The 17,859-nt window shown below is 41.5% G+C and overlaps 1 protein-coding gene across 3 annotated transcripts in view; it reads left to right on the top strand.

The window, feature by feature from the left end:
* The first annotated feature begins 211 nt into the window (after positions 1 to 211).
* The window catches only part of CT55 (cancer/testis antigen 55), a 35,283-nt gene continuing 17,635 nt past the window's right edge, over positions 212 to 17,859 (top strand). The window contains exons 1-6 of one of the 3 annotated variants that reach the window (XM_055564203.1): positions 213 to 549; positions 3,544 to 3,728; positions 6,168 to 6,312; positions 8,989 to 9,072; positions 10,946 to 11,058; positions 12,521 to 12,941. In XM_055564203.1, the coding sequence (XP_055420178.1) occupies positions 459 to 549; positions 3,544 to 3,728; positions 6,168 to 6,312; positions 8,989 to 9,072; positions 10,946 to 11,058; positions 12,521 to 12,712 (810 nt within the window). In that variant the 5' untranslated portion in view covers positions 213 to 458 and the 3' untranslated portion in view covers positions 12,713 to 12,941. Of the gene's footprint in view, positions 550 to 3,543; positions 3,729 to 6,167; positions 6,313 to 8,988; positions 9,073 to 10,945; positions 11,059 to 12,520; positions 12,942 to 17,859 lie in introns of those variants that run through there. The other 2 variants (XM_055564205.1, XM_055564204.1) reach the window with 2 other exon arrangements.

The raw sequence follows: 17,859 nt of genomic DNA, 5'->3' as shown, positions 1-17,859 counted from the left end.
GAAGCCCGCCTCCATCCTCAGGGCAAGTTGCGGTGCCATCTTCCAAAACAGGCACCAGGCCCTCCCTGCAGAAGCCCTTGGGCGAATTCGTCTACCCTAAGAGATGCAAAAAAGGATTAGACTGGAAGCGACTTCCGGCATGGCCTCCAGGTTTCCACCTTCATCTGTGATGGGAGGAGCCACGAAGTCCCGCCCACCAGCTCGCTACATCTCAGGGCCCTCCTCCCAGGGGTCTACGCCCAGATTGGCTGGAGGATGGGAACCGTAAAGTTCTTGGTAGAGCAGCCTCAGCCAAGTCCTGTGTGAGGGCCTTACTAGAAGTTGGGCGGTGCAGAGAGGTAGGCACGGCCTCTGGGCAGCTGCTGTGATCAGAGTGCGGCTTGGAGGCAGAGGATTAGACAGAAGCAAGCCTCGTGCCCAGTGTCACGCGGAGCCCAGGCCGCCCTGACTACAGGACTATGCTCCGGTTTATTTCCAGGGCTCTTGCCTTTTGGAGGAAGGTGGACTCGTCGGAAGCAGAGAGGGCGCAGCATCAGAGGCTCCTGGAAGGTACTCACCTCATCCCTTCCTTCCCCTTGAGTATTTAGCGGTGCGTCCCACTCCTAGTTCTAGGCCGCATGAGCCCAGAGGGGCGCTGTGTGTGTCCCAGGCAGCGCCTCCATGTGGGGAGGGGCGTCCGAGTCCCTGAACACAACCCGGAGCCCCTAGTCTATAGTTAATATGTTGATTGAGAAGCTCCCTGGGGAGCCGTGCCCCACCCTTGCATTTCCCCAAATGCCTTTGGAATTTGTGCCTGTGTTATGTGAGTGTGTTGCGACTGCCTTTCCATTCGGGGCATCACCCTGAATTGAGGGTGAATCTGCTATGGTTTCACAAAAGCGTGTATTTGGAGGCAAGTGGACGAATCATACATCTGTCCCCGGTCGGAGGGCAGGGGCCGCGTTTAACTTGCTCACCTTTGTGCCTTAAAAACTTGCCCCAGAGTCTGGCACTGAGGGGTGACCCGGGGAGCATTGAGAAGGCGTCGTTTTGTTGGTGGGAATCCGGTAAAATGAAAAATTTGCTGACAGAGTGGCGTCCCTGCTCTGGTTGCTCTAATTCTCTTGTGTACTGAGTGCTTGTCTATGGCCAAGCACTGGGCTCAGGGGCTGAGGGGCATCCACGTGCTTTAATCTTCAAAAATCTCCCCTAGAGAAGTCGCAGGGTTGTCGATCCTTTGGACAGCGGGGTCAGAGAGACACAGGCAGGGAGGAGCGGACACCAGCCAGTGTCACCCAGACTTCAGGCCCTGCAAACGCTTCCCGACCTCTGCGCTCCCGCCGCAGGCGCTTCATGCCATGGGAGTGAATCCACTGTGCGCTCGCGTATGGTGGCAGTTTGCCAGAGACGGCTCTTGAGCAGCATTATTCCTTCAGCAGGGCCCCGGCTTCCAGGTGCCCGAATCTCCCTGCAGCTTCTGCAGGAGTTTGAGCCCCATTGAGGTGGCTGAGTCGTAGCGAAGTTTGCGATGGGAGGCTGCTGCTTAGCTTTTAGCTGACACTGCATCATCCATTAATTCCCCTCCCTTTTACCCAAGGAACAACACAGGAGTCTTTGACAAGTTATCATGTGCCTGAGTGGAAGCTGTCTCTCTTGTATTCCTCTTTTTTCAGTGCTATGATTTAAAATAATAAATGTGGCTCCTCCCCTTTCTTTTTTCTTTTCTTTTTTCAAATTTTCAGGATTTTCTTGGGTTGTGATTCTATAATCTATTATAATCAAAGTATTCCCTAGCCTTCCCCAGTCAGTTCACCCGAGTCTTTGATCAAGCACCTAAGGCATTGTGGTTCATAGCATGGGTTCTGCAGGCTGACCTCTAGGTTCAGATCCCAAATTATGGCTTACTAGCTGTGTTTGTTCACAAAAATAAAATAAAATAAAATAAACCCGAGTGATTCAGATGCACATTTGGGCTAGATTTAAATCCCCAGATCTCTTTATGTGCTTTGTCTGGTGAGTTGCTCAAGAATTTCCAGATCTGCTCTTCATGCTGTTGTTGATTACAGTAAAATTATATAATAATAATTGATACATTAGACTGTCTAGATGTAGATACCACGATAGCAATTAACATATAAGCTCTAACCGGTGGGAGGCACTCACAGTTCTAAGCAGTTGATATGTATGTGTGAATTAATATTTATAACAACCTTTTCCCACCAGCTTTATTGAGATATAATTGGCATATAAAATTGTAAGTTTAAGGTGTAAAATGTGATGATTTGATGTATGTATATATTGTGAAATGTTTACACAATAAGGCTAGTTAATGCCTCTATCACCTGATAGAATTATCTCATTTTTTGTGGTGATGAGACAGGCTGAAACCTGAGACCCAAGTTGCTGCAGTGCTGCAATGTTTGCACCTGTACACACTTCTCCTTGAGCAACAAAATGCAAAGAAACTGGGACTAAAAATAACTGCATGCATGTGCTGTTGGGGCAAATTCCAGACCCAAAAGATACAAAGAGACCAATAACACCCAACTGTCATTTTTGAAGAGCCTGGAGCACAAGCAGGGGGTTGGGAGCAAAAGCAGGATACTGTGCTTGCCCTCTGCACTCATCACCAGAAGGGTGGGCAAACTACCTAAGCCACCTCTTAGGCCTGACCGCTGGACACACCCCCTGCCCTCACCCCACATAAGGAGCCTGCTTGCCACTAGGCTCTGGGAGGGAGGAAGTAAAGACACCTGTTTGTTTCCTTAGCTACCCACCCACCCCCACCCCCACCCCCACCCCCGCTGCATCAAGGACCCCAATAAAGCCTTGCCTGAATTTTTTGTCTGGCGTCTAGTCAATTTCTATTGATTGGGGAGGCCAAGATCCCTGGCCAGTAAGGTGAGACCATTTAAGATTCACCTTTGTGAATTCACATTGTCATTGCCCTGGTTTTACAGATGAAAACAAATTCAGAGAGGGTAAGAAATGAACCCCAGATTACACAGATTTAGGTAAGCGGGAAGAGCTGTGTGATTTGAAATCAGGTCAGGCTCCAGACTCAGCTTTCTTCACCTCAGAGCCCCACTGCCTTGGGCATGGAGCCAGTGTGCCAAACAGAAATAAATGGTGGAACCAGCATTTCAATTTAAGTAATCTGCCTCCCAAATCCTGCACATTTTAGCACTATGTTCTACTCTCATTGTCATCTGTATCTTAAATCTAACCCAATTTATTTTTAGATTTAATTCATTTTCTGCTATATCTTCTTTTGGTATCATCTATGCATGCATGTTCAGTCATGTCTGACTTTTTGCGACCCCGTGGACTGTAGCCTGCCAGGCTCCTCTGTCCATGGGATTTTTCAACCTACTGGAGTAGGTTGCATTTTCCTTCTCCAGATGATCTCGACCCAGGAATTGAACAGGCATGTCCTGCGTCTCTTGCATTGGCAGGCAGTTTCTTTACTACTGAGCCACCTGGGAAGCCCATCTTCCTCTGGTAGGGCTTCATTATAATGTGTCTTTGCTTTGGAGAATAATGAAACCTTTACTCATTTCTTAGGTCACACCAAGTCAAAAACTGTACAAGGAGTCGTGACAAAGTTCTGTAGTAACTATGGCTTGATCGATGAGTTGATCTACTTCAGCGGTGATGTTGTGACTGGCAATGTGCTTCTGAAAGTTGGGCAAAAGGTTACTGCAGTTGTGGAGGAAAATAAAACATCTCATGGATTGAAAGCAATCAAAGTAAGATAAGTTTGGGAACTGTCTCTTTTCCCGGGGGGATTCCAACCTTGTTTCTATTTAGTCAACCTGTCTGAGCAGTGGTTAGGACTTGGCGCTTCCACGGCAAGGGGTCCAATTTCAATCCCTGGTTGGGGAACTAAGATCCCAAAAGCCACTCAGCGTGGACAAATAAATAAACTCTAAAAAATAAGCTTTTTGCTTTTAGGATAATTTAAACCATTGTCAACATATTTATATATTTATATATAATGTGTTCCAACCAGTTTTGTCTCCTACTGTAACTGAGTCCAAGCTCGTTCTGCTCATCCCATGACAGGCCAGTAAGTCTAGAAAAAAGGTGTTGGGGCAAGGAAAATTGACTTCATTTGAAAGGCAAGCAAACCGAGAAGATGGCAGACTAATGCCTTAAGGAACGATTGTAATTCAGAGTAGAATTCAAGTTTCTTTCATGCTAGGGAAGAGGGAGCAGTGTGCCTAATCAGCTCGTGGACATCCTTCTGATTGTTTGGTGATGAGGAACTGGGTGGTATTTCAGAAGTCAACATTGTTAACCTTATGGTTCCAACTGGTCTGAGGTCTATGTGCTGGTGGTCAGCATGCAATTAACTTCTGCCAGCTGCTGGGGGTTTCAGTATCTGCTGAAAAGCTCAAAGGATATGGTTCAGAATATTATCTATAGTCCTTGTGGAGGAACTGAAGGGCCTTGTTTTACGGCTAAACAATTATTTTGTCTTACTTGACGGTTTTCCTTTCTGTGTTTTCTTACTTCTCTGATTAAATTTGCTCTTTGGAAGTTGGAGAAGGCTTAGGAAGCTAAAGCTTTTCTACAAACAAGAGGCAGGGTGCAGGGAGAGGGGAAGAGAGGGTCTGTTCCCAGGAAAGGCCCACAGGGTCCCACTTGGTTTCACTATAAAGTATGGATTTTTGTTATATAACTTGGTTGATGGAAAACATTGAAATTTCCTTTGTGCCTTTCTTTCTTAAATGGTTAAGATATATGTTGTTAGTAGTAGTAGTAGTATCTCTATTATTTAGATAGCAGCTCTCAACTGAATGCTTAATATAAACTTTCTCTAAATTTGGAAAGTTTTATATACACATAAAATAATACAGAAATAATTCTAACTCTAGGATGAAAAAGCAAAAATCCCCTTTCATGCCCTCCTGGGCAACTTTTATTCCTTAGTCATGGTGCTTTTATGAGTTGTTGACATACTTGTGATTATTTGAGAGTGCATTAGTAATATATATATTATGAAATTTTCCTTCAAATGGTGCATAGATATTTATGCATAGTAAAAACATCTGGAACAGGGTAAGTACCAGAATATAATATGGTCAATGCTTATCTTTAGAAAGGTATTGGGTTTACAGATTATGTATAATTGGTTTTTGCTTTTTTCTTTTCTCTGCCTTGTATTTTTTGTACAATGAACATGTATTATTAGTGTAATTAGCAAAGAAAAATATAAAGACCTTTTCATTTTCAATAATAAAACTTTTGAATGCCTCTCTGTTGTAGATAAATTAAGTCCTAATTTGACTCGTCTTTTAGAGCTATGCCCCCCGCCACCTTTATTTTCCCAACTTTTTGTCATGTTTTATAACACTCTCCCACCAAGTGCCATGATCTGAAATCTTGATTTTCCTCCTTGTTCACTACTTTGCCATGTGTTTTCTCTCCTCCTTTGCTATCTCCCTTGTCCTCAGCCCTATTCTCATTTGCTAGTAAAATCTTTCTCTTCTTTCACAGCCTAGATCAAGTCCCACTTTCTCCAAGAAATTGTCCTGTATTCTCTGAATCATAAATTCTTTCCTTACTGGGAATTCCCAAAAGCCAGTTTTTGCACATATTTTTACTATTTGTCATAACTTGCTTTGAATTCATTATTTTTGCATTTTACTCCTCTTTGGTTATGAATTCGTACAGGCAGGAATAGTATCTTTTATTTTTGTATCTAATATGGTCAGTGCATTTAATTTGTTGGTGCACAAATAATGTTTTCAGACACATTTTTAGAAATATACAACAGTATAACAAAGTGTGAACCCTCATTTAAACTACGGACTTTAATTAAATATAACTAATATTGGTTCATCAATCGAACAAATGTACTGATTGAACAAATGCAAGATACTAGTAACAGGGGAAACTGCGAGTGCAGAAAAGGAATATATGGGAAGCTCACGACTGAGTGACTGAACTGAATTGAACTGATGCTTAATTTTCCTAAACTGCTCTAAAGCATAAAATTAAAAATATATGAAGCTCAGGCATTATTTTATCATCTCATGTCTATGATGTTTGCCACGTAAAATATATTCACCACTGTTTGTTATAGTTATTTAAGCTATTTCTTAAACAACAATGATTTAAGCATATGTTTCTGATTTTTAAACTTTTGTTATGTGTGAAGTAAATGTTTCTTCTTCTCGTAGGTTGATGCTTTCTGTGATAATAGCCGTGGTGATGAACTGCCAGACTCCTGTACTAGAATCTCACTTGGCTGTATGAACTCTCTGATGGAAGGTGTTGAGTTCATTCATCACACAGCTTACTTCTCTCTAGATGTTGTTTGTAAAGGTACAATTTATATATATTTTTTTTACTAGATTGCTGAAATGTTCCTTTAATAAGCAATGCAAAAGAGATTTTTGGAAATGCCAGATGTATACACAAGATACTTTTCACAAAGACATTTCAACCATTGTAAATCATCTCTTCTTAAATGCTCCAACTTTGTCTTTTTTATTAATTAAACTTTTTATTTTATATTGGGGTATAGCTGATTAACAATGTTGTGATAGTTTCAAGTGGACAGCAAAGGGACTCAGCCAAAAAAGTTAAAAATTTAAAATTTAGGTTTTACCTATTTTTTAATTTTATAGATTGCATTTGAAGATGGTTATAGGCATCATTTCCAGGGTCAAATTTGTGACATGGTTAACACTAATTGGTAAGAGGATTTAATTACTTCTCCATTGTCCTTCACTTCAAGTGGAAGCTCTTTAATACTTAAGGTGTACTTTTGGAGTTGAAAATTATGTACAGCAAGGGACAGATGCGTTATATTTTTAAAAGTTCATCCTGTCATTTGTTGCATTCTCATTTATTAGATGTAATCACTAGTATTTGTGTAATTTTTCCATTTCTATAGGCATTGAATTTCTAATCTAACTGAAAAATATTATTAATACAAGTATACAGGGATAATGTTTTTTTTATTCTTCAAAAGCTTTAAAATAAGGTTTGGAAGTAGCCTTGTACTTTTCTGTTGGCTCACAAACTGGCCCTGTACATGGAAAACAAGGAGAGACCTAGAAAGAGGCAGGCCACTCTAGATGGGTAGGGAGCAAGTTTAATAAGCAAGGGAGTTTAATGTATGAGCCTTATTTTGAGTGCACAAGTAGATCTATACCCTCCCCTGCCAGAATGTCAACACTTTATACAGAGGGCTTGAGAGAGTTCAGTCACAAATACCACCCAAATGGTCTCAGTGATACCTTACTCTGTCAAGGCTGTGTCCTTGAAACATGGGAACGGTAGGTGGAACGTACATTCCAAGGACCATGGAAGAGATGAGGAGCCTCCAAGTGCCCAGGTCCAGTTTGTGGGTCAACCGTGGTTATGTCTTCTCAGTAATCTCCTCCAACACATTCCAAGCGTGTGTGTATGTGTGTGTCCATTAATTATCAGGTATAACATTTTGTTATTTTATGCCAAAAGCAATTGTTGGTTTGTTGATGCTATTTCAATTTATTAATTCAGCTCAAGATAGAGTGCTAGATATTGGCAAGACCAAGATAACTAAGACTTTACTAAACCCTGCCTGCAAAGAGCTGATAGTTCAATTGGGAGAGACTGACATTAAAAGAATGTTTTTTTACAAAAAAAAAAAAAAAACACATTACTGCGTAGAGGAGAGAGAATGATTGACTGCTATGGAGAGAACTGTGAAAGGCTGCCTGGGTGAGGTGCTTTCCCAGCTGGTCTCTGTACCCCTGCAACCCCTTGCCAGGCTGGATTTTGAAAGATGAATATAAGTAAAAATATTGCACCTAAGTCCAAAGAAAAGTCCCCAAAAATGATTGTCTGGTGGCAGCTAGGATCTTAAGAGCCATTTAGTCAGAAATACCTAATGCTAAGATAAGATGCCCCTTGGATTGCTAAGTTCCAAAGGCAATCTCTTGGTCCCTATAAACCATGTCAATAGGAAGTCACCACCAATGGTAGCCCTTGCTAGGAGAATTCTTCTCAAGATGGGAAACACTTGAACATGTTGGTAATGCCAAAGGGATTAATTGAAAGTGAAGAAGAGAGCAGGAAGGACTGATAAAACACAGTCCCTGGTTGTAAAGAGAGAGTGGGACTCAAAGCACAGGTGGAGGGATTTACTGCTGCAAAATAAATTGAGTGAACTGAAGTAATAGACTTCCTAGGGTGAAAGAGAGTAGATGAAAAAGAAGACTTGAGCACCTAACCAGTCCTATTTAGAAATGTCAGAATAGCTGTTTTTAATCTAATTATAAAACCCAATGAAAATGGTAAAAACTTGTTACAATTTAAAACATAATAGGAATCTGCTGCTGCTGCTAAGTCGCTTCAGTCGTGTCCGACTCTGTGCGACCCCACAGACGGCAGCCCACCAGGCTCCCCCGTCCCTGGGATTCTCCAGGCAAGAACACCGGAGTGGGTTGCCATTTCCTCCTCCAATGCATGAAAGTGAAAAGTGAAAATGAAGTCGCTCAGTCGTGTCTGACTCTTAGCGACCCCATGGACTATAGCCCACCAGGCTCCTCCGTCCATGGGATTCTCCAGGCAAGAGTACTGGAGTGGGGCGCCATTGCCTTCTCCAATAGGAATCTAAAAGAAGGAAAAATTGTGTTGATTTTTTTTGTTTTGTTCCACATCATGCTGAGTCCATGTATGTTATTTCCATGTTTATGTTCATTCAACAGATACTTGAGTACCTCACTCTGTTCCAGGTACAGTATTCATAATACTTATATTCTAATGAGGTAGAAAGAGGTAGAACTCAGACAATACGCAAGTAAACCTCCCCCAGCCCCCTCCCAAAAGAGATACAGATTGTTTTCTGCTCTCCAGGACTTGAGGAAGGCATTGTGATAGTAAAACTGGGAGTAGAGTGAGGTGAGCTTTACTATAGACAGCAGGTTACTGAAGGCCTCTCTGAGGAGGTGACACATGAGCCGAGACCTGAGGGAGACAAAGGAACCACCTGGGAAAAATATTTCACAGGGAAGAAATGTGAGAAAATTCCTGACGTGGAAAAATGCTGGCATTTCCTCGGAAAAGAAGGATGGGCAGGATGGCTGGAGCATCGTGAGTAGGCGTCATATCTGTGTCAGCAGCTTAAGTTCATCGTTTGTTTTTAGTTTTTTTTTTTTCAGAGTGTCTTTGGGTTTTTACAAATCCAAGTGCTTAAACATTACCCTCATGCCTGTCCTCAGTCAACCCCCCACCCCCATCTCCAAGGCAAAATACAGTTTTGAGTTTTTTTCCCCACCATATATTTAATTTGCCAGTCTAGAATTTTACAGATATAATGAAATCAGACATATATACTTCTTTGTTTAATACTTTTTTACTCAGAAGGGTATTTTTATTTATTTTTTAAGAAGGGTATTTTTAGATTCATCTATGTTGTTGGCATGTGTCTGTAGCGCATTCTGTATATCACAGTTTCTCCATTTTCCTATTGAAGGTCATGTTGGATTCTGTCAGCTTTTGGCTATTATGAATAAAGCTGCTAAAAAACGTTCTTATACAAGTCTTTTTTGTGAACCTATGATTTTCTTTGTCAGGGCTAGATTCTTAGGACTAGGCTTGAAACTGCTGAATCATAGTTTCAGGATAATGATAAATCTAGGGAGCTATGGGTTGAAAAATTAGGGATGGTTTTACTGAAAAAGTAAAGTTTCAATAAAGACCTTAAAGAGAAGAGTAAGGAGGTAAGCTACACAGGGATTTATACATCATATTAAGGATTTGGCCTTTTTTGGGGGGATGAACTTTGAACAATGATGTGATATGAAGTGAGTTATGTTTTAAGGTGTTCGCTCTGGCTGTCCTGCTGAGAACAGGTTACATGGGACAGGGATGGAATTGGGAACGCAAGTTAGGAATCTGTTGCAATAGTCCTGGTGAGAGATGATGGAAACTTGGCTAAGATTGGTAGAAAGGAAGGCTGTAAGGATTGTTTTGATTTTGGAAATACTTTGAAGTTAGAAATGAAAGTATTGGCTGATGGACTGGACATTTGGTGTGAAGGAAAGTGGGGTCAGGAGTTACTCCTAAGTGTTTCGCTGGAACAATGGTAAGGGTAGAGTTTCCATTTTTCAGATATGGAAAGACCAAGGAGCAAAACTGGGTGCATGAGAAGACTAGCAAGAGCTCAGCTTTAGACATAATAATTTGAGTAAACATTTGGATATATGAATCCGAAATTGGTTAGAGCTCCAGTTACTGGAATTATCAGCCTATGGATATTATAGAAAGCCACACAAAGGAAATGTGGAGAGAAAGAAGACAAGAGGTCCCTCGTGTGGTCTTCGGTCCTTCTAAAATTTAGTTGTGATGGAACCAAGGAGAAGAAAGGGCTATGATGGAACTAGAAAATGCTGGATCATAGGGTACAGAAATGTTTAACTTTAATAGATATTGCCAGCTTTCTGAAGTGATTGTATCAAGTTTCACTTTCAGTAGCAGCATTCGATAATTCTATTGGCTTTAGATGCTCCATGGTACATTTGGGCACTGTGACTCGCTTTTAACTTGTGTAAAATCTGTAAAGATTTGTTGACAGTTGAAAAATGTAAATTATATAGAGTTCATCGTTGGTCCAAAACACTTGAGAAAATTGTTTCTTCCTGTAGCAATATGTTCTTCTGCTATCAGTTCAGTTCAGTCACTCAGTTGTGTCTGACTCTTTGTGACCCCGTGGACTGCAGCACGCCAGGCTTCCCTGTCCATCACCAACTCACAACTTGAAGTCAGGAGAGAGAATCAATGCCTAAAAGATTATAAACTTCCTTTCTGACAGGAAGACAGGTTACCTGTTTTTAAATGTTTAAAATGGAACTTCATTGTCATAGAATCTACTTTAGGGTATTCCAGCATCAAAGTAACTTGTGAAATTTCACATGACAACATTGTGAGATAATTCCAACTTGATTTCTCTCCCTGGTGGTTTTAGATTTTGAGCCTTATCAGGGTGACCGAGTAGAAGTTGTATTTTCCATCCAGCCAGACACACAAAGCAGAAAGGCCCTCTCAGTGAAGCCTCTGAGACACAAGCACGTGCACAAGGTAATTTATCTGATGTTGTCCTTGTTTGTTTTGACTTAGCCTGTTTGTGGTGATAATTTGCTGCTTGGGATTCTATTGGTTGGCTTGGGAAACCTAAAAGAAAATACATTCTTTGCCAAAGAGTTTATTTTTTTATTGAAAAGGTGGTGCTTCTGAAAGGAAATAATTAAAGAATAATATAGAAGACATATATAATTAAGATCTAAATTATACAGTTTATATGAGAGGTATTAAAATGTTGAGAGCAACAGACCAGAAAACAAATCATGTTCAGGGAATTGCTGGGGAAGAATGAATGGCATGGGTGAAGGGACTAGATCTTACAGTAAACACTGGGTGTGGTTTGGGTCATGGAGACTAATAGAAATTCAGTTTGCAGGGTTTCCCTGGTGGCTCAGCTGGTAAAGAATCCGCCTGCAATGCGGGAGACCTGGGTTCGATCCCTGGGTTGGAAAGATCCCCTGGAGAAGGGAAAGGCTACCCACTCCAGTACTCTGGCCTGGAGAATTCCATGGACTGTATAGTCCATGGGGTCGCAAAGAGTCGAACATGACTAAGCGGCATTCACTTTCACTTTTCACAGATGAAGCTTGAAATGTGACAGAGGAAGTGGGGGAAATGATGTTCTATTTACCACCACATTCCTTTCTTACTCAATCCTTTTCACTCTCACTGCTGTAACTGTGGAGGTTAATGGACAGAGTATGTTATATTTAGAGCAGGGTTTCTAATACTAGACTTAAATCCACAGAGATTCTGACTGAATTGATGTGAGATGGGGTCTCAGCATGCGTAGTTTTACAAAGCACTCCATTCTGGTGTCTCAAATGTGCCAGCCATGTTGGGAATCACTGATTTGGAGTGACCTACAGATAAAATCCAGGAGAAGGCAATGGCACCCCACTCAGTACTCTTGCCTGGAAAATCCATGGACGGAGGAGCCTGGTAGGCTGCAGTCCATGGGGTCGCTAAGAGTCGAATACGACTGAGCGACTTCACTTTCACTTTTCACTTTCCTGCATTGGAGAAGGAAATGGCAACCCACTCCAGTATTCTTCCCTGGAGAATCCCAGGGACGGGGGAGCCTGGTGGGCTGCCGTCTATGGGGTTGCACAGAGTCGGACACGACTGAAGCGACTTAGCAGCAGTAGCAGCAACAGATTAAATCCAAGCTTCCCAGGTGACTCAGTGGTAAAGAATCCACCTGCTAATGTAGGAGACACTGGTTCGATCCCTGGGTCAGGAAGATTCCCCTGGAGAAGGAAGTGGCAACCCACTCCAGTATTCTTGCCTGGAGAATCCTATGGACAGAGGAGCCTGGAGTGCTGCAGTCCATGGAGTTGCAAAGAGACAGACAGGACTTAGCAACTAAACAACAGATTAAATCCTGAGTGAGGAGGTGCAGACCTTGTGAAAGTACACGAGCCTTTTACATAAACATTTGCATTATTTGTAATTACAGGTCTGCATTACTAGCCTGCAGGGAAGAAATGGGGTGCTAGATGATACTATCTTTTTCACCCTGGAATCTCTGAAAGTTCCTGATGGCTACGTACCTCAAGTATCTGACATGGTCGATGCAGTTGTGGTGGAGAGTGTTCAGTCCTGCTATGTTTGGAGAGCAATTTCTATGACTCTAGTGAAAAAGGGGTAATAAGAAAGCAACGTTTTTATTCCCTGTGCATCTTTTCTTCTCTTGGCAATAAACAGCTTGGTTTAAATGTGTTCTGGAAAAAAAAATAGCTTAGTAAACCTCAACAGTTAATTCAAAGACAACCTTTAAAATCCTCTGTGGTCTAGCTAAATGGAATGCATCTTCTGAAGGGTGTTTAGCATTTTTCATTATTGATTAAAGACATTTTCATCTTTATCCTTTGTAATAATTTATGTTCATGATTTTCTGTTTTTAGTAGATGTGTTTATTTTTAAAAATTAATCTACATTCTGTGATTTTTTTTTCACCTTTCAGAGTTTCTAATCCAAGAAATGTTTCTTTAGAACTCATGTGCTTGTGTTATAGGTTCAATGGGACTACCATCTAGTGGTTAATTCCCCACTTTATGGTTGGGTAGTTGGAGTCAATATTTTCTAGATTTTAGATAGTCACCCATTGGTCCACTTCAGAAAGTGATTGACTCCTAGGTGCTAGGGTTATAACCTTGAACACAATGGCCAAAATTCTGTGCCCTGATGGAACTTGTGTTCTGTGAATGCCCACCTGGCTTCCTGACCTATGGAGTCTGCAGATAGAAAGGGGCCAGTGGGTGCTGCTGCGGCTCCAGGTCCCTAGGAAAGTGGTTATTCCAAAGCAGCACCATACACTGTGGGAATTCCAGAAAAGTCCACCACTGGACTTGAAAGATGCATGGGCCGTGGATTCTGCCAGCTCCCCACTGAATTCTCCTGTTTGGTTGGCATAGAAGATTGTTCTTGGAGAGTGACAGTGGATTGTTGTAAATCTGGTTGTTGGTCATTCGATCCTAGTTGCCAGTTCACAAATTTCCTCAATGGAGTGAGCGAATCGCGTGTCAGCACCTGGCGTGCAGTGGCGGGAGTAGGGGAGAGAGCAGAATACTTTTCCTTCATCCTTTTGGCAAACTCCAGAATCTGTCTGCTTTCACAGGGCTGGCCCAGCAAAGCTTTACTTTGGACATTTTGCTTCAGGGCTGTATCAACTCTGAGGTCTTTGCCACCTCAAGGATACAGGGTCCTTGATCATCTGATCCTCGTCAGCGCAGCACCTGGTCTCCCTAACTGAACAACATCATGGTGCTGGGACTGGGGAGCAGAAAGTATGAGTCTGGCTTGTATTAGAAACGGAGTTTTAATAAGTTCCATGCAAACACAGGGACCTGTCACCACACACTTCCGGGACTCCAGTGTTGTGTGGTAGATCTTCCCAACCTGAAGTGCTGATATGCGGATTCCCTTCAGCTCATTCAGGGGATACACGCAACAGGAAAAACAATATGACAATCATCTTGAGCTGCCAACTACAGTCCTTGGGCCAAATCTGAACTGTGCCTTTTTTATTTTAATCAGTTTTATTGAGATGGAGGGCTTCCTTGGTAGCTCAGCTGGTAAAGAATCTACCTGCAATGCAGGAGACCCCGGTTCAATTCCTGGGTCGGGAAGATGCCCTTGAGAAGGGAAAGGCTACCCATTCCAGTATTCTGGCCTGGAAAATTGCATAGACTGTATAGTTCATGGGGTCGCAAAGAGTTGGACACGACTGAGCGACTTTCACTTTCACTGAGATGAAATTCACATAATATACAATTCACCCAATTGAAGTGTACAATTCAGTGGTTTGTAGTATATGTGCAGTGGTATTCAACCATTGCCACAATCTTAATTTTAGGACATTTTCACCCCCACTTAAAAACACCCCATATCAGAAATAAAAATCAGATTGTATATTTCACCTTTTTGATACAGTCATAGACACATTCACTCCATTCACTACATCTTAAAGTTAGCTCTGGACTTCCCTGGTAGTCCAGTGGTTAAGAATCCACCTGCCAATGCAGGGGACATAGGTTTGATCCCTGGTCCAGAAATATCCCATGTGCCACGAGACAACTAAGCCCATGTACCCCAACTATCGAGCCTGTGCTCTAGAACCCATGTGCCACAACTGCTGAGGCCTGCATGCCCTTGAGCCTGTGCTCCACAACAAGAGAAATCATTGAAATGAGAAGCCCATGTGCCACAACTACAGGGTAGCCCTCACTTGGCACAACCAGAGACAGCCTGCATGCAACAATGAAAACAGTGAGCCCAGCACAGCCAAAAATAAGTAAATAAATAAATATTAAAAAAAAATAAAGGTAGCTCTTCAAGTGGTTCTGAAGCCCTATAAGCATTGAGACCCAAGTGCAAATGTTCAAGTGGTCACACTTATAGATGGTATCAGATGCCACTTAAAATCTGAACTTCAAATGTCTAGTCTCACCCAGGTGTGCTGCCTACATTCCTTAAATGTGTAACCAGTTACCTGCTGCAGTCTATCTGGAGCTCAAACTCAACTGTCATAAACAACTTTTCACCTGCCATCTCTGGAGCAACACCTTGGACTCACTATATTCTATGCCTAGTGACTAGGACCAGCAAATTCTTCATTCACAGGTGACATGCACTACTCTTAAAACATGCTTCATGGTTTCCTTTTGCATTATTCTTGCTGATGCTATTCACCCTTAGAATTTCATCTCTATAATCTTTACAATTCCTTTTTTTGCCTGTAAAAATTACATCTATTTCAGACTCAAGGGAAACATATGTGAAATAGACATGTAAACAGAATATCAGTTAGGACACTGTTCATTAGTTTCAAGTTCCACACATCATATTACTTATAGTATCTAAGAGCACTATTTCTACTACATTAACCAGAATGTATGACAAATGCTCTAAAATGGTGGCCATTTGGTATGAGAATGGGACTGGGGCTCTGCTGTCAGGGAGTGGGGTGAAGAGAGCAAAATGGTCATGAATTTTGACAGATAACATCCTCACAGCATCGGGCTAGGAGCTTAAATCCACAATCTCATTTAATCCTCAAAAGCACAGTCAGAGATAGGGAGTACAGGGTTAGTAAACACAGGCACAGAAAAGTCAAGCGATTTTGAAAAGGACAGAGGCCTTTTAACAAATATATAGAACTGGGAATCAATCATGCTTGTCTGTCACCAACCTTGCAAACTCAGTACATTTGAAAAGTGGAAATTCTCCCTGCAGGGGTCTAATGGTTTTCACTTAATTCATTCAACCAGCCTTTTAAAAATAACAGGCTGGATAAAATACACCCAATGCAAAGATGAGAAAAAAAAAGAGGTTGTGGCTTAACCTTTTTTTGGTCAATGACACTGTTGATCTAATGTGAAAGGTAAATATGATCACTTAAGTAACCATGAAAGTAAAAATTATGATGGACTGGGAAGGAAGAAATAGGCTGCTCTGAAAGTGATATAATAGTGGTGATGGGGACCATGTTAGGTTAGGTGTCAGGGAAGACCATATTGAGTAGAGGGGATGATATATGCAAAGATTTTGAAGCAGAAAAAAGCTTGGTGCATTTAAAAACATATTTGGCTACACCATGTCTTAGCTGTGGCACGTGGGATCTAGTTTCCTGACCAGGGATCGAACATGGGCCCCCTGCATCAGAAGCGCAGAGTTTTAGCCACTGGACCACCAGGGAAGTCCTTTGGTGCATTTTAAAGACTTGAAAAGCCTTGGGATTGGCCAAATGACTTGATACAATCAATGGGATGTGAAAGTACGTGATGTGAGTAAGTGCCTCTGATGTTCTGGTGATCCACCATGCAAAACGCATGCCCAGTTCATCCTAGGCCCAGAATGACAGCACACAGCTGATCTGCATCCAGCCTGCAGCTGGAGCCAAACCCAGACAACTCATATCTGCAACATGGCTCCCTAGGCAAGAACTGACAAACCCCAGCTCTCAAGCAATGTGCAGAATTGTAAATGTACAAATAAATGCTTGTTATCATAGACCACTGAGTTTGGGACGTTATTGTTGCAATAGCTAATACAGACTTTTAACAGAAATAAGTGACCCTCACTAATACACCCAGACATATGCACACACTATCTGCTCTGCACTGGTTCATCATCAGGCTTGACTAAAACAAGAACAGGAAAATGATGACTAGGAATCTATGCAGGGTGTAAAGCATGATTATTAACTATAACACTAGATGATGGGCAGTTGGATAGTAATTTTGTCTTTGAATTTAAACCAGGCTGCTACTATTGGTTGCACTGCTCCAGGCTTTTTAATAAAGCCATTATACAACATATTTCAGTTATCTTGCAAAATTATTTTACTTTTTTAAAAAGGTAGGATAATAGCACAATACAGTAGCAAATAGAACTGCATTGACAAGCTACCGCCTTCACGATCTCAATTTCTGGCTTAGAGAAACCTCAGGTCTTATCTAGAATATGTTTTTTCTTCACAGTCAATAAGATAATGGCACTTAAACATATTATAGTTCCCTCTCCTATTTAGCCAAGGGATTTTTATTGCTGTAATGCTTCCCACTTCTTAAGAGCTTTTGGGAAACAAAACTTTTAAAGGTGAGATTTTACCATACAGACTTTTGGGTGACATTGATAAGCATCTACAAAAGAGAAAATTGCATTGATATACCGCCATTTGTTAGTGATTGAACTGGTCTAGTATCTGCGATTTCATTAAAATATATCTGATGGCACTTAAGCATTATTGAAAGATAAGAACATAAATGCATTCTAAATGAGTTGTTCATGAAATCTAGAGTCCTTTCCACTGTGCGGGGAGTCTTTCTTATAGGACAATTACATTTCTTGTTCTTATATGGGTTGGTAGAGGAAAAAAACTTTACTCTCTTATGTTCTGTAACTGGGACATAGAAATTAAACTGATAAAAGAAAAATTAACAGGAGAAAATGCATGCAAACTTATTTTAATTATATGTGCACAAAGGTTTGACAGAAAGTGAAAAATCCAGGAAACTGTTAGACTTGACAGTTTATATACCATGGAAACAAAAGGAGATAAATTATGAAGAAGTGACTGGACAAAGGAAAGTTGGGGAGGGGTGTTGGGCTTCTAGGGGCAGTAAATTGGAGGAAGGTAAATATATGGGAAATTATAAAGATAACGGTATTTCAGTAAGGAGTTCTTTTCTGTGTGTGCAGACTCATCTCAATGCCATGTTTCATGTCCAGTGATAAGGGTTGTTTTCCTCCTCCTAGTACTAGAGGAGAAGGGACACCTTCGAAAGGAAAAAT

The sequence above is a fragment of the Bubalus kerabau genome, chromosome X (genome assembly GCF_029407905.1).
Source record: "Bubalus kerabau isolate K-KA32 ecotype Philippines breed swamp buffalo chromosome X, PCC_UOA_SB_1v2, whole genome shotgun sequence".
NCBI classification, from domain to species: Eukaryota; Metazoa; Chordata; class Mammalia; order Artiodactyla; family Bovidae; genus Bubalus; species Bubalus kerabau.
The sequence above is the reverse complement of the archived record's forward strand: the minus strand, read 5'-3'. Positions and strand labels throughout refer to the sequence as shown.